Source organism: Cucumis melo, chromosome 3 (assembly GCF_025177605.1).
Source record: "Cucumis melo cultivar AY chromosome 3, USDA_Cmelo_AY_1.0, whole genome shotgun sequence".
Classification (NCBI taxonomy): domain Eukaryota; kingdom Viridiplantae; phylum Streptophyta; class Magnoliopsida; order Cucurbitales; family Cucurbitaceae; genus Cucumis; species Cucumis melo.
Genome location: NC_066859.1, coordinates 27,496,660 through 27,512,141, shown reverse-complemented (window position 1 = coordinate 27,512,141; position 15,482 = coordinate 27,496,660). Strand labels below are relative to the sequence as shown.

General features: G+C 35.5%; 4 protein-coding genes across 11 annotated transcripts; 1 reads left to right on the top strand and 3 right to left on the bottom strand.

Annotated features, from left to right (window-relative positions):
- Nucleotides 1-578: 578 nt before the first annotated feature.
- LOC103488203 (two-on-two hemoglobin-3) lies at nucleotides 579-4,082 on the bottom strand. 2 transcript variants are annotated; one of them, XM_008446821.3, is made up of 4 exons: nucleotides 3,530-4,082; nucleotides 3,092-3,222; nucleotides 1,354-1,498; nucleotides 579-913 (listed from the first exon to the last, which is right to left on the bottom strand). In XM_008446821.3, the coding sequence occupies exons 1-4, from the start codon at nucleotides 3,664-3,666 to the stop codon at nucleotides 817-819; spliced, it is 510 nt and encodes a 169-aa protein (XP_008445043.2). In that variant the 5' UTR covers nucleotides 3,667-4,082; the 3' UTR covers nucleotides 579-816. The 2 variants fall into 2 exon arrangements, with proteins under 2 accessions (XP_008445043.2, XP_008445042.2); XM_008446820.3 differs by having other exon boundaries at nucleotides 579-1,498; nucleotides 3,530-3,927.
- Nucleotides 4,083-4,830: 748 nt separating this feature from the next.
- Nucleotides 4,831-9,045, top strand: LOC103488204 (serine/threonine-protein kinase AFC3). 2 transcript variants are annotated; one of them, XM_008446823.3, is made up of 12 exons: nucleotides 4,831-5,163; nucleotides 5,310-5,430; nucleotides 6,102-6,128; nucleotides 6,216-6,369; nucleotides 6,454-6,502; nucleotides 6,789-6,903; nucleotides 7,077-7,168; nucleotides 7,243-7,390; nucleotides 8,213-8,277; nucleotides 8,359-8,456; nucleotides 8,539-8,644; nucleotides 8,735-9,045. In XM_008446823.3, the coding sequence occupies exons 1-12, from the start codon at nucleotides 5,074-5,076 to the stop codon at nucleotides 8,870-8,872; spliced, it is 1,203 nt and encodes a 400-aa protein (XP_008445045.2). In that variant the 5' UTR covers nucleotides 4,831-5,073; the 3' UTR covers nucleotides 8,873-9,045. The 2 variants fall into 2 exon arrangements, with proteins under 2 accessions (XP_008445045.2, XP_050938205.1); XM_051082248.1 differs by lacking the exons at nucleotides 7,077-7,168; nucleotides 7,243-7,390 and having other exon boundaries at nucleotides 4,832-5,163.
- A 1,231-nt stretch (nucleotides 9,046-10,276) lies between these two features.
- On the bottom strand, nucleotides 10,277-12,322 carry LOC103488205 (uncharacterized). Its single transcript, XM_008446824.3, has 2 exons — nucleotides 11,894-12,322; nucleotides 10,277-11,054 (listed from the first exon to the last, which is right to left on the bottom strand). Exons 1-2 carry the CDS (start codon nucleotides 12,099-12,101, stop codon nucleotides 10,384-10,386), a joined length of 879 nt encoding a protein of 292 aa, XP_008445046.2. The 5' UTR covers nucleotides 12,102-12,322; the 3' UTR covers nucleotides 10,277-10,383.
- Nucleotides 12,323-13,008: 686 nt separating this feature from the next.
- LOC103488206 (tRNA (guanine-N(7)-)-methyltransferase) lies at nucleotides 13,009-15,482 on the bottom strand. Of its 6 annotated transcripts, none has more exons than XM_017044447.2 (3): nucleotides 15,344-15,383; nucleotides 14,524-14,633; nucleotides 13,009-14,006 (listed from the first exon to the last, which is right to left on the bottom strand). In XM_017044447.2, the coding sequence occupies exon 3, from the start codon at nucleotides 13,996-13,998 to the stop codon at nucleotides 13,240-13,242; it is 759 nt and encodes a 252-aa protein (XP_016899936.1). In that variant the 5' UTR covers nucleotides 13,999-14,006; nucleotides 14,524-14,633; nucleotides 15,344-15,383; the 3' UTR covers nucleotides 13,009-13,239. The 6 variants fall into 6 exon arrangements, with proteins under 6 accessions (XP_016899936.1, XP_016899937.1, XP_016899935.1 ...); XM_017044448.2 differs by having other exon boundaries at nucleotides 14,498-14,633; nucleotides 15,344-15,367; XM_017044446.2 differs by lacking the exon at nucleotides 14,524-14,633 and having other exon boundaries at nucleotides 15,344-15,482.

Genomic DNA, 15,482 nt, shown 5'->3' with positions numbered 1-15,482 from the left:
ATTTTTCTTATATCTATATGAGTGTGCACCTTAACTAATCTTAAAGAAAACTCATAGAAAATAATTCTTAAATAGTAGACATCATGGATTGAACCATAACATATTGGTTAATTATTGAGACTGTGTAGAAAGAAACCACAGATATCTTATACTTCAAACAATTAAATGCGTCATTACTTTTAAATTGGTCAAGTTAAGCTCTCAACTTTATACAAGTGTTAAGATTGGACACTCAAATCTACAAGAGTGATCAAATTGGACCTTAACTGATAAGAATTAAATCCTCAAATATGTATCGTTCTTACAATTTCAACAAGTGTGCAGGTTTGAAGGTTCAATTTGAACTTTATACAAGTTTAAAGCCTCAATTTTTACCATTGAAATTTTAAAAGTACAACTGCAACATCAAAATATTTCGAGAACTTTTGTAATTTGCCATAATTTTAACGGACATTGCCAGACTGACTTTAAACAATTTAGACGGTATTCGTTGACTTTTAAAAATGAAGTAAATAAACACAAATCCTAATAGACAATCACATGTTTGAGTCAAAGAACAAAAACCTAACACAATTGAATTTCAACCAAAGGCACCTAAATGAAATATATAATTGCATCATATTACAAAATGGTTTGAACTAACCATTTGAAAATAAGCTGCCTTCATTTCAAGTCAAATTGAGGAGATACCTCCCTTCGTTATAAAGATTAAAGGTCAGTTGGACATGGAAATACACGAAGAATCACCTAGATCCAACAATCTTCTGCTTCATAATTATTTGTTTGTGTGTAAGCTATGTTTCTGTTCTAGAATGTCTACGGCGCAGCAGATTGCTGGATACCATGCTTGCATTGAGTTTGTAGGTTTTGATTCTTCATCTCATCTCCAGCCACTAGAAAGAAAGCTGTGTGTCTGCATACAACCAGAAAACAAGCATACCTAATAATGGAAACTCAAGACACGAGAAAGAAAGAGTGTAGTTCATTGGTAGCTTAATGGCAGAAGAGTTTCTTCCCCATTTGCCTTTTTCGAGATAAACGTATACGAGATTCTGTGTCGTTTCATAGGGGACTTGACTTGAGAGAAACCATATAATTTTTAGATAGACTGAGAGGTCCTCAAAGAGGTATGACCCCTAGTTAAATTTCATTTATCATTTTTTGGTGTACAAGATTTTTTGTGTTTTAGTTTGGATCTTTTTACGAGTTTGCTTACTTGTACATCCTTGTGTTCTTTCTGTTTTGTTTTCAATGGATCTGTGGTTGCTTATAGTATATACGTATGCATAAACAAAAAGCCGTAGACGTCTATGAATGAGGGTAGAAGGAACAAAACAAGAGAAGAATACATGCCTGAAAAAATTTATCATTCTGACTTTTGAATCTGCATCTATATCTGGGGTTTCGTCTAATGCTAGTTGCATGTGATGTAACCATCTCTCTGCTGCTCTATGCGTTACTGGGAATGGTCGATGTCGACCTATAAGAGCTGGATGACCTGAAATGACACCAATTTTTGTAAGGATCATAACAATCATGCTGCAAATAGATTACCTTTTCATGTACTCGTAAAGTTGCACTCTACCAGTCATCAGAGACTTGACAAATTGTTAAATCACCATTGGGCTGATGGGGTATGTTCACGAGTAACCCACAGTACACAGCTCTTTTTATTTTTATTTTTTTCCCTTCTTTTCTCTTTTGACAAAAGTACTTGAATTATATGCATCATTATAAAAATTGCTTGATAGTAAATCACTTTAACATTGCACTAAGACACAAGCACTATACGCTACACAAGTATTTAAATATCGTTTGTTTTTACTAATGATGATACTTTTATGTTATTCTCAAACCAAGATGACTGGAAAGAACTATTTTGAACCTATCAAAAGTGTTTTTAAACATCAGAAAAGTACGAGCATATCTTTCATCATTTAATACGTTGTTTTTCATCCTTAAACTAACCAAACTGCAGACTGCTCACATACTTGCAAGACAACCAAATTTCTTATGCTAATGCATCAACAATGCATGGAAAAAGGCCCATATTGAGGTCTCAACGATAAATTGTGGGTAAAGAGTTTAGAACATGTTGAAGGCATGATTCATTGATTGCCTCAACTCATATGAGGGTTCGACAGACTCTCATAAATAAATATTAAGGGATCAAACAGGAATCACGATCATAATACTGTTTTGCGTATGTCACTTAATAAGCCATGAAGAACACTGCTGGTGCTCAATTACAACAAAAAATGATGCTATATTCGTTGCTAAGTTTGTAGGAGGTCAAGATTCATAACCTGTAAAACGGTGTTCCATCTCTTATTTCATTCGTTCTACAGTCTCATAGATCAAACTGATTAACTATCCAAACTCATGACGATTCAGAATATAACGAAAAGATTGATAAGGTAGACACGTTCGATTTTGTTTTAATTTTTTTGCTTTTGAAATTTATGTGTGTTCTCTGTTTTCTTATATGATTTTCATTTTTCTTACCAGAACATTTGAGACTTGTAAATTCTTATCGATTTTCAAAAAACAAAAAAGTTAAAATATTATTTTAGTTTGAAGCAAAGTTCTAAGTAGTTTTTAGAAGCTTGATTTTTAGAAATACAAAATAAATAAACCAAAAGATAATAAACAACATTTTTGTGGAAGACTATTAGATAACATGGGGTTGTCACTCAAAACCAATTGATAACTAGAGGAGTAGTTGAGTTGTAAGGTACCTTAATTTTTTCGATGTGGAATTCATAACATGTCTTTCTTGGGTTCTCGTTCTCAAATCAATACTCAATTTTTGTTTTCGAAGGGAATGTCTATTTGGGATTTACTTAGATAACAAGAGTTTCTACCTCAAGAACAATTGATAATGAGAAAAATAGCTATCTCTCTCTCTACATTTCTTCGGGATGAGGTCCTGAACAGAGACACGGTGATGGAGAGAATCTAAGAGAATTGTCATTATGAAATATATTTGGAGAAGGAAGAAAAAAGCACATTTGAACCTCGAGTCTTTTCATTTTATGCTTTCAATCAATACAGGAAAACTACATGCGAGAAAAAAAAATGAAGAACTTGCCTTTTCTTTGAGAATATAGAGGCGGACCTCCCATTCTCTGCACGAAGAACTCGTACTGATTTTGAATTGCATCCTCTTTCTTCGAATTCCCAAAAATTGATCGGAACCACTCCTCCTCCTCGTCATACACCCTAGTATTCACAATAATGGAACAATAAAAGACAGTAACCAACAGTACAAACTACAATCAGTTTGATTCTGATGAAATAGAGCTGAAGCAAACAGCATTTCATCAACTGATCGTGGGCAAGTCTATCATCTTGTTTATCAATCTGCGGTCAATTAAAAGTCATTTCCGTGCTTACTCGAAATAAATCAACAAAAATTTACAAAATTCGATTCCGAATCAGCAGCAATTTTACTTCTTCCAGAGAAAGTAAGAAACAACACGAAACTCAAATTACTTCGCCCATACTGCATTGATGAACAGAAACATACCTGTTATAGAATTTGGTCGATAGAGTGACGAACGTCTGGAGACCTAACTTCTGAAACAAATTGACTTCGTCGATGGCGAATGCATCTTCGCGCTTCACTCCGCTCCACTCGGAAGCCTTATCTTGCAAACTCTGCATCTTCTCTCCCTTGAAGTGGAACGGCTTCTAAGGTCGGTGACTTGATGGTTAAGCTAGATTAGACGGCTTCAATGGCGAAGTACGAATGGAATTTATAGGGAAGATGAAGCTGAGGAGTGAGATTCTCCGTTCGAGCGATTGGATGGGCGGATGGAGCTACGCCATTGGACAGGGAACTCGAATCTGTGGGCTGCGTAATACCGGTGGGTGGCCCGGTAAGTATTCGTGAATTATATAAATTCATGATGAGCTAATGATGTCGCTCCATTCGAGCAACTAAAATCTATTTAAATAAAAGGAAGAAAAGTGAAGAGTTTGTCACGTGGGAGATGCAGTGGATATTTTGTGAACTGTCGGGGTCACGTGCTCCAACCATTAACTTCGACCAACTTCAACGATCAAACTCCAGTGAGTAACTCAAATTCATCGTTTTCAACAACCATGTATTCTTTGTGAAGCTAACTGCAACATTACGAATGTCAATGTCTCCAACATCTTAATCTTGCTTGATTCTCATAGTGCGGCTAAATATCATGGATCGTATTTCTTATCAAAATAAACGACTCATAGATTTTTTGCATTAACTCAACTAAAATCACACCATATTTGTACAAAAAAAGAAACACAACAAGTAAGTACCTATAATGTTTGATATCTCAGTTGCTATAAAACACTTTAAGTAACACTAAAACAAAGCTAAGATACTTATAGCGTAGTATATAACATCATAAATAAAATTGTGATTATGAATAAGTTTGTTTTGTGTCAAAAAAAATGGTAGAAAAATTTAAAAAAAATGGTAGAAAAATTTAAAAAAAATGGTAAAAAATTATAACTAGTTTTTGTCGTTTAGTGATTTTATTAGTATATATAGTGTGTATTTTCATATTATTCTTAGAAAGAACTCCAAAGTTTGACTTATTTACAGATAAGTACCAACCATGCATGCGTTTTAGATTTTTTTTTTTTTTTTTTTTTTTTGATAAAAATACTAACAGGTTAGTTATTTTTTATTTAATTAAAACTCAATAATTAACTAGAAGAGAAAGAGATATTAAGTAATATTAGGAATTATGATTAATTGAAAATATAGAGATTAAATATCGAGAATAAAAAATCCATGTTAAAATTATGTATTTTGACACTATATATATATCGAATGTACGATATTGACGCGCGTGAAGTAACAGCCTCGTCTTTCCTGTTCAAACCCGCTCGTCTCTTGCGATTATTATCTGTGGTGGTCGGCGAGCTGCTGAATCTCTGTATTTTGTTGAACCAAGTCGCCGAAACCCTAATTTTCTTGTGATTCTCACGCATTTTCTCTTTTGGTTGTTTATCTGTACATTCACACACACAGTATCGAGATATACCTATAGAGACAGCGCTGATTCATGAGCGGTAGCCATGGAAGCTGACAGAATGGAGAAAGAACAGCAGCGGATTACAAGGAAAAGGCCTCGTTCCGCATGGGACGTGGTGCCACCCGCACAAGAGGTTGGTTGGTTGGCTTTTGGTCTCTATGTTTTGGGATTGGATTTTCAGAGACGAGGACTTTGAATTCTGGAGCTCCTGGCAATTAGGGCTTTTATTTCGTATCATGAAGGTTGTTGGGTGCGTACTTTTTTTTTTCTCCTGTGTAGGCTAATAAGGCTTTGGCGGTGGTTAAGAACGAGGTCAAAAGGCATGCATCTCCCCCGAGAAGAGATGATGATCGAGAAGGACATTATGTCTTCAACCTTGGCGAGAATCTCACTCCGAGATGTGAGTGTCTTGTTTTTTTTTTTTTTTTTTTTTTTTGGTTTCTGTCGGTTTGCCCTTTGTGTTGGATTCTGATTATGCAATGATTGTTAAGGAGTGTGTAAAATAGTGTCTGCATTGGTGGGTTTTTCCTTCTTATCAAACAAGGAATTTATATTGAAGTCTAATACAATTAAGCCAGTATTTTGTTGCACATATCACGAGAATCTTCCTTTTATCACGTTTGCTCGAAAGAAAGAAAACAATTAGGGTAAGGAAGAATTCTTGGAACTTTCTGTGATGTATATATGTGTAATGATCGTGGCCTTGCCACCTGGTGTGAGCTGCAATGCCATTCTTTGACTATATCATCAGTTCTTTTGCAGTATAGATCTTTTTGCAATTCCAGAACAGGTTGAGCTTGACTCTACTTGTGAATTTCATATTATCAATGAAATTACCTTTTATAAGGGAAAAAATCACATATAACATTTTCAATATCCTTTTTTTTTTTTTTTACAAAAACCCAGAACCATATATATATATATTCTCATTCGTTTTTGTCATTTACTCAAGTTATCCGTTCTCTTAGTTGTGATTAGATTTTCCTTCCGTCACGATCTTAACTGTTTCAGTCTTTGAATTTTCTATACTTGAATCTTACTGAGGTAGTTGATAACATGAATGTCTTGCAGATAAAATCCTCAGCAAGATGGGTGAAGGTTAGCTGTCAAGTTCCCTGCTGTCTGCAAGATTTTATGTTTTTGTGATACTGCTCGAGTCCACTTAGCAAATTGCTAGTGCTGTAGGCACATTTGGTCGAGTTTTGGAATGCTGGGACCGTCAAACTCGAGAATATGTAGCCATTAAAGTAGTTCGGAGCATACGTAAATATCGCGATGCAGCCATGGTCGAGGTGGATATACTTAAACATCTTGCTCAGAATGAAATGGGCAGCTTACGGTATGTTTCCATTCCTTGTTCGATAGTATTTGGTTCATAATATTTTACAATCTAACTCTGTTTTGTAAAATGTTCCTCATGCAGTTGTGTGCAGATTAGAACTTGGTTTGACTACCGCAATCACATATGCATAGTAAGTATTTAAGTTCGTGTCCATCGATCTATCTCTTCTCCCTCCTTCTCTGATATTTAAGATGCTGCTATTGTGATCTTTTGATGTCTTGGTAACTGGAACTAATCTCTTTCGATGGTTAAAATAGTTGCGGTCTTTCTTTTGACATTGGGTTAACCTTATTATCTATTATTGCGTACATGCATTGTTTGCATATACAATGAGTTATTTCGTACATGTGAACTTATGCAAGAATTGGGAAATTAACAGAAGCCTTCCTTTGAATGCATTTGAATGGTTTGATCAGGTATTTGAGAAGCTTGGACCAAGCTTATTTGATTTTCTAAAGAGAAATAAATACTGCCCATTCCCTGTGGACCTTGTTCGGGAGTTTGGACGACAGCTTTTGGAATCTGTAGCATGTGTGTGGACTTATTTTCAACCTATGCATCATTTCTCTGATTTTCATTTATCTCTTTTTCCCTAAAGAACTCCAAAACCATTTTTCAATGTTTTTTCCTCTGTTTAGGGGTGGAAAATGTCTTATCTTTCCATATGGGTTAACTTGTTTACTTTGCTTCATCATATCTGGCAGATATGCATGATTTACACTTAATCCACACAGACCTGAAGCCAGAAAATATACTTCTTGTGTCTTCTGAATATATAAAGCTTCCTGGTTGTAAGGTATTTAAATATTTCAAATCTGAAAAATTTGGGTGAAAACTCAAATATTAAAGAGGATGCTTGAAATGATACAGAGGGTTTCGTCAGATGAAACGCAATTCAGATGCTTGCCCAAGTCTAGTGCAATTAAGCTGATTGATTTTGGTAGTACTGCATTTGATAATGAGAATCATAGCTCCATTGTTTCTACAAGACATTACAGAGCCCCTGAGGTTATCCTAGGTAACTAGTTATGTGGTTGGCTAATGGCTAGTGAAATTTGTGTTTGTGTATGGTTTCTCCCCTCTTTCACTCTCTGCTTCCTAATTGAGGAACCTTCTTGAACGAAGCAAAAAACTTACATTTTATTTATCTTGTTGCTAAGAATTAAGTAGTATCTGGAGGAAGGTGAATGATGAACCCCAGTTGTAGCAACAGGGGGGAGAAGACGGAATCTTCAAAATATTATTTTTAAGAAATACCTTGTGATACCTCGTGATATATGGAGCATCTTTCTAATATGGAAGCTGGTTTTTCTCCCATAAGTTTCAATAATTTAAGTTGTTTGCTTTGTTCATTCTAAAATTTTTTAGGTTATATCTGTCTGGTCGCTTACCCACAAGGCAATAATTCTTGTAGTTGAAGGTGATTTGTGGCTCTCATCGTCCAGCTGTTTGTACATATATATACAGCAGTGCATTTTCATTTTAATAAGATTTTCATTATTTTCTGAATCTCTTTAGGCGTGAGTGAAAATGTTTATCCTATGTTGGAACCTCCAATTTTTTAACACTTAGGCATGCAAAATTCTTTTGAGATTAGATCGACATTTATGGTAATCTCTTCAGCATTTGTTGAGTTTAAACATTTTCAAGCCATTGGGCTCTGCCTGCCAATTTATCATCAGATGGACATGACAGCTCTAAAATTTTATTGCATATCCCACTTAATGATTAGAATCTCTGATTGAATCTCAGCAAGGAAACGTTAGATGTTGCTTAAAAAATGCCTTTCCTATATAATATACATGTTGTAGTCTCACCTGCATTGATGGATGTTTTGTAGGTCTTGGGTGGAGTTATCCATGCGATTTGTGGAGTATTGGTTGCATTCTTGTTGAACTCTGTTCGGTTAGTATTTCTTGAACCTAACTTGGGTTTGATTAGGTGGAAGTTAATATCAGAAACTTGCTAATTTCTGGAAACCTGTAGGGCAAAGCATTGTTCCAAACTCACGAGAACTTGGAACATTTGGCAATGATGGAGAGGGTGTTGGGACCTCTGCCAGGGCACATGATTCAGAGTGCCGAGTACTGAAACATTCAGATTTCTCTTCATTTATTTCCTTTGTAGAGTATACAAATACACTAATTTTCTATCTGCTTCCTGTAGCCAAAACGCCGAAAAATATTTCAAACGAGGGTCGCGGCTAAACTGGCCCGAAGGAGCAGTTTCAAGAGAAAGCATTAGAGCTGTGAAGAAGCTTGATCGTTTGAAGGTGTGGTTATTAGTATGCTTCTTTTATATGCTCTGCTTGTATAGTTATGTTGAGAGTCTGATTTTAAACTTGATATCCCTTTGTTTTTAGGATATGGTTTCACAATATGTGGGTTTCTCGAGGTCTCTACTGACTGATCTATTGTATGATTTATTGAAATATGACCCTTCAGAACGTCCGACTGCCCGACAAGCCCTTAATCATCCCTTCTTTAAGAGTATAGCTTGAGAAGGTACATATCCTTCCTAAGTTAGAGTTCAATACAAGTCTGTCTGCAGAATGCTGGCGTTTATATTTAGGGAAAGAGAGAGATCTAAGATTGCTAGTGCAGACAATGAGTTTTACTTGTATTTGTAGAAGTATGATTATTAATGAAAAGCATGTCAATATTTGCCTTCAAATTTATTGTGAGAAGTCTTTCATGCAGTTGTCAATTAGGCTAGGGTTTTTTCCCCTCTTTGACAACACGAATACACATGAGCGTGAGCGTGGAGATTTGAACCTCCATCCTTTTGGTCATGATATATGCTCTAACCCACAGTGCTGAGAATAAGTCGGTCTCAATCTCTACACCTTTTGTAATGGAAAATGGGGGGTTTATTTATTTATTCATTTTTAAATTTTAATCTATTTCTATTGAAGTACATATTCGATGTAAAGATTCTGCTGAAATTATAGCTCATACATGATCCTACTTTAACTCTCATTCAAACTCTCGAAAATCATAAATAATGCTAAACTTGTAGCTTAAAAACTGCACTTTTTAAAGTGCAAACAAATTGCTTTTAGGTCTTTTAAACGTCATTCTAAGGAGGTAAAGTTAGTTTATGGATTATATGTTGATGCAAGAAAGTTCTCTTTTTTCTTAGAGGTCCTATCTCTTCATAGATCCCAAGATAATAAGGTCTTGTTTGGATGAGCTTGAACGTGCAGACTCTAACAGTATTACAAATTATAGAATTTGGCCTCTTTAAGCCCGAATTCCCTCGTTTCAAAACTCAAATGTACCATACAACTCTCAAAAGGTGGCTAAATTGATATCCCTAAGAATTTAAAGGTTCTTAATGCCCAAACATTTAGTAGGTTGGACCAAGGAAAGTCAATACAAGCCAGATAAAGTCTTGACTTCATTGAATGCCATACCTTGAATGATGCTAGAGTTCACTTTTATGCAAAGAGACACGTTATAATTGGCAGATGAGAAAGGGAAGAACTTCAAGTTTTGAAGAAAATTTTAAAGCTATAGTAGATAATTTTCTTTGTCAGTATGTTTCAACTCATCATTAAAGGACATTAATGTTTTTTCATATTACTACCCTACTTAAAACTTTTCATGTAAAACCCTATTCTGGTCGCCAATCGTTTTGTGATATTTCAAAGATATCCGTGAAAGATCAAAAGATATAATTTGGATACTTCGAATTCTTACAATGCATCAAAATCAAGTTGGAATCGAGTTCAATCTTTCTGCAAGATGAAAATATGATCTAAACAAATAAAATGTATGGAATGCCCCAACAGGGGAAGGAAGTTATCAAAAAACGAGCAAGGTCCTATAAAATTAGTATGTTCCATTTAAGTTAATTAGAACTATTGGATTGTGAAAAGACCTTTTGGTTTAATGCAAGAAAGTTATCGAACCAACCTTGAATAAGTATTCATTGACACAAGATAAGTTTACAGTACAAAATTTGAATAAAAAACAAAACGAAACAGTAAAACTTCGACACAGACTTAATCTAAAGCCGCTGCAACAATGAAAGTCCTGATACGACGATAACTGCGAACACACTGCAGTCCATCAAAATTGCGCCCATTGCCTTTTGAGCCACTAGACTTGCCTCTAAAACCTTGCCAATTTGTTCAACTGAGCTTTGTCCCTCAGGTGGATTTACTTGACTGTCTCTTCTATCACTTACTCTAAAACCCTTTTGTTTAGTGGAAAGGAGTCTACCAAGTACAATTGTTGCATTAGTGAGCAATACTAGATAGAGTGGCCTAAATCCAAAAAGAAATCTCACAACACTCTGACCTAAGAAGGGAAATTTTACACATGAAGCAACTACTAGAAAGGCTATAATAGTTGAAAAACAAAGACGGGTCTTCTCAGATTCAGAAATCGCCAAACTTAGTTCATTTATAGAGAAAGAACTGACAAGTGGCAACTTTGGTTTGGAGTGTTGATCTCTGGCAAATGTAGAAAGAGGTGCATCTTGACCTTCGGATGGGGAGAAACAGGGCGGTGCTCTTCCACTGTCTTCGGGAGTAGAAGCTACTGCAGATTCTATTTCATTAGATTTGCCCAGGAGGGGCGCTGTACTGGTTCCATCATAGGTAGAAGATCTAACACTGATCTGAGGATCATTATGTGGCAATGAAGAACCAACCGTCTTGTCCTTATCATGAGAAACTGCACGAGAAGAGCGAAATATGAGCAAAACCACAATCCTAATAAGCAGTTCAATAACATAAAACAAAAGGAAGTGCATAAAAATATTCTTAAGTGCAGGAGAACCGTGCTCAAAGCTGCAAATCCTTGTGCTAAACGGGTGATATTGCAAGAAAATATTGCGAGAAGGCAAAAAAAGGGCAGAGTAAAATTCTAGAATGATCGTGAGGATTTCTCTAGTAAAGTACATCACCCCATGTGAGAGAATCAAAGAACTCAATTTTAATGCAACCTTTTAAAACTAACAGACGCCAAATAGCAATTTATGCTATTTCAATACCAAGGCTACATTGTTTAAATATAATCTATGCCATATAACAGCACAAGTTCAATTGATATTCAAATTCAATGAACATGCTCAGCAACATTTCTTTAGCAAAATATTAGCTTAAACTTTGGACTTGCTACATTTAGCTAGAACCGGGGCAATAGAAAAGGCGACAATTAAGAACCTAGAACTTCGAAGATCCAAGTAGACTATCTGCAATTCACTGTTATTATTGTCAAAAAAAAAAAAAAATAGATTAAACGGTGTACCTTTTCATGGATGATAAGCATAGTTTTCAAGTAAAAACAAACCATTACCTACCCAGGTGAAGCAATTATCTGTTCTTTCACATAACACTCCCTAAGAAAACGGAAAAAAAAAGAGAAGAAACGAATATTTGAATCAAATTCCTAATAACCAAGCTCGTAATTAGCTTCTCATCAGCCTCCACTCAGATTTTGCAGAAAAAAAAGGCAACAAAACAGCATTTTCACAAAAGCCCAGAAAGCAAGAAGTAAACACGAGGAACTACCAGTAGGTTGATCGGAACTAGGAGGCGGCCGAAGATCCTGAAGATTAGAGATCAAGGGCTGGGATGATGAATCGGTGTTTTGATCGTATGGCGGTGGAGATGCAGAGGAGGAAGGGAGGGACTGGATCTGACCGGTGATTAGGGCTAAGCGGTCTGAACCTCGCTCCAGAATCCGCCGCCGCCGAGCTTCTCTCTGATTCGCCGCCATGATTAGTGACCTCCAAAACACCGTCAGAATTGGTCGGTTTTTGTTATGCTGCGATTCAAAGATTCATCCCGTTTCACACTTCCACAAGTACGTTTTTATTGGATTTGAAGGTGTTAAATTGAAAGGAGATGGAGGTTCAAAGTAGACCACGTGTGAATCACGTGATTAAAGGTCAAAAAGAAAAGAAAAGAAAAGAAAAGAAAAAATGTTACCATCTTACTCAGAATATATGCCCTCTGTTTTCTAATATAAATTTAGGGATAATGTCTATTACATTGATAAAATATATAAATATGAAAATTTATCATTTATAATAAATTTTTTATTTTTTTAATTCTTTAAAATAATTATGTAATAGTAATAGGGAAGTTGTAAAAATTTTCTTATGACTATTTTTATATTAAAAAAATAATTTTGAGGAAACTTTTAATATACTTTTAAAAATTTGGAGAAAAAAAAAACATTTTATAAAAGCATTTATTTTTTGGATTGAAAGTTTATTTTAGAAAATTAAAGAGTAAAAATAATAATGGTCAAATCGTAGAAGTTAACAAGTGCAAGATCTAAATTGTTAAAATTAAACTTACTAAACGTTATACAATTAAAAATACAAAAATTGAAAGTTCATGGTCTACATTACTATCTCTGTAAAAGTTTGAACACAATATGACTTTTAACAAATAAAAAAAGAGAGAATAATCTTCGATGGATTGTTTGAGAAGATTGTTGTTTAGGTCGACCATTTGAAATAGATTAATGTGAGTCATTCGATGAAAGAGGTTTGAGATTTTTCATCAGTGTTCGACCATTCGATTAATGGGCTTGTTGAAGTACGAACATAACTCAACTAATATAAAGTTTCTACCATCTACTTTGTAGTTCGAAGTTTAATTCCTCCACCCATAAATTGTTAAAAAGGAGAAAATAAAAATAATATCGAACAGATTTGAAATGCCAAATTAGGTCAAAAATTCTCAGCTTCGCTCACACCTGAAGTAAATAAGATAAAATTTCTAAGATGCATCTCTTACAAGAGCGGAAAATAGAATACAAAGAAGAGACTTAGGATGTATGCATAAGCTCAAGGAAAACAACTCATTGCCTCAATTAAACGAACCAAGAAAGCTCAACCTTCCAATCATGGTGCTGCACTAATGCGTCTATAAACAGCCTGAAAGGTCTGTCCCTCATTCCTTGCAACCTTTTGTCCTTCTTCAGTTGCAGAACTTAAGAGCTTCACGGCTGGGTCGGCCTCGAGCTCTTCTGATGTTAGAGCTTCGAACAAAGGGTGGTTCTCTAGACAAGTCTTCATCCACTCTCCAAGCTCTTCCACATCAGTGATTGTGTATATAATCCCACCAACTCTCAGAGCATATGCATACTCATCAAGCAAATGTGGACTGATTACGCGTCGGCGATGATTCTTCTCCTTGAAATGAGGGTCTGGAAACAAGAAAAACATTTTTGAAAGTTGTGCTTTTTCAAAGTAGTTTGGAATGTACTTCATGGAATTTGTTCGATCTACTGAAATGTTTTGGTATTGGCCAGGATTTGCTACTCTCAAAGCTAAGATCCGTTCCTTAACATACTCTGTTACTTTATCCCGAAGTTCCATTCCAATCATCAGGGTTTCTGGGAAAAGGGTCGAAAGACTAATCAAAAGGCCTCCAAAACCACAGCCAATATCAGCGAATTCAATCTTTTTGTTTTTATCTCGCTGATCATTTGAAGGGAATAATTGAGGGTAATGAAGGGAATAATCAACTTCACTGGGGGAGATTGGTACTGGGAAGTGAGAGTCACTTAGAGGGTTGCTGTGTGCTCTTGCACGATAGAACCGCTTCCGAGGCAGGCCAGTTGACTTGCTGATAGTTGGATTAGCTTCATTTTCCAACATGGTTAATGCTGCAAGGCCACAGGAAAGAATGTTACTAGGGAAATCCGACCAACTAAGGACTTATAATGGGAATTTTTTTTAATGATAATCTCAGCAAGCGCAGTCATACAAACAACCCTAGAAAGTGCAGAAATAGAAAATAGGATCGCATGAGTAATATTTTGGCCCTTCAGTTACGAGAGTATGCATTCAAGAAAGATTTAAGCCACACAAGCATTTTTGAGTTCAAGATACAGATATCCGAATTCGTATTGATATTGAAATAAAAAAAAATGAAAAAGTTTCAATCTAACAAAGGAAAAGATTCCTATTAACACCCTAGCTATGCAGGAGAAATACAAGTAAAAGAAAATGCAACCTCCATTTATGTATGCGATTCAATGGAATTAAACAAAAAGCTTGAATGAGACCAAATCAAAGATATGAATGAAATCAGGTAGATAATGGAAACATCATAACCAGAATATTGATCAAAGTACTTCATTAGAAAGTGGCTCACTCCAACATTAGGCGTACAAACTTAACTCTTTCTGTTGAGGTCTGGGTCTCTGACAATATGCAAGGAAACTATTTATCAAATCATATAAGAATAGCCTTTATTTCCTAAGCCTTTTCGGGTTGAGATGCAACTAGACCTACAAATAAACTGCTGAAAATCAATTTTATACAACGATGGTTAAAAAACATAAAGTTCGTTAGAATGCAAATAATAACACAAGAAAGCTCTCGACAGCTTTAAGTTCCTAGTTTCTAGTATTTTGGCACTTTGCAAAAGAGAATCATCTAGTCTCACATAAGGCAGGGCATTTGCAATGCAACAGATTCCAAACATTAATTTTCCCATAAAATAACTAACAACAGGAGAAGATTATCCAATTGCAGGACTCTAGCATCTTGTAGTGAAACGAAGATCAATGGGCAAGGATTTGGAAAAGCCCACAAAAAAATCAAATACCTAAACTCATCCCAACTCTCAAAAGGTATGATAGAAAGTATGCTAAGAGTTTGAACTTGAAAAGAAAGCCAAAGACAGAAAGCAAAACAATTCAAAGCGGCATTATATCAAACACCTACCATGCATATTAATAAGCAAATATTTTATCAAACAAGACAATGTCAGGAGAGAATTGAAAACAATAATACTCGAATCCGTAAACATTAAAAACATCCCCAATAGATAAAGAAGGAACAAACATACAGAAATTAAAGAGCATAGCCCAAGAATCATGATTCTGTATTCTTTACTAGCTACCATAACGGCAATGGAACAGAATTCGAAAGGCGGGAAGCAAAATAAATAAAGAACTTAAAATGAAGAACCAACCCAGAATACCAGAAGATTTACCCCAATAGATACTGCTAAACGCCGAAGCCTGCAGGAGTAAAGGGCATTCGCCAGCACAAAAAGTTGCGGTTTTTAGAGAAATCTGTAGTCGTTTTTCTTAGACGGAGCCTGGGCTAGGAGAACGACTCAAGACGGGTCG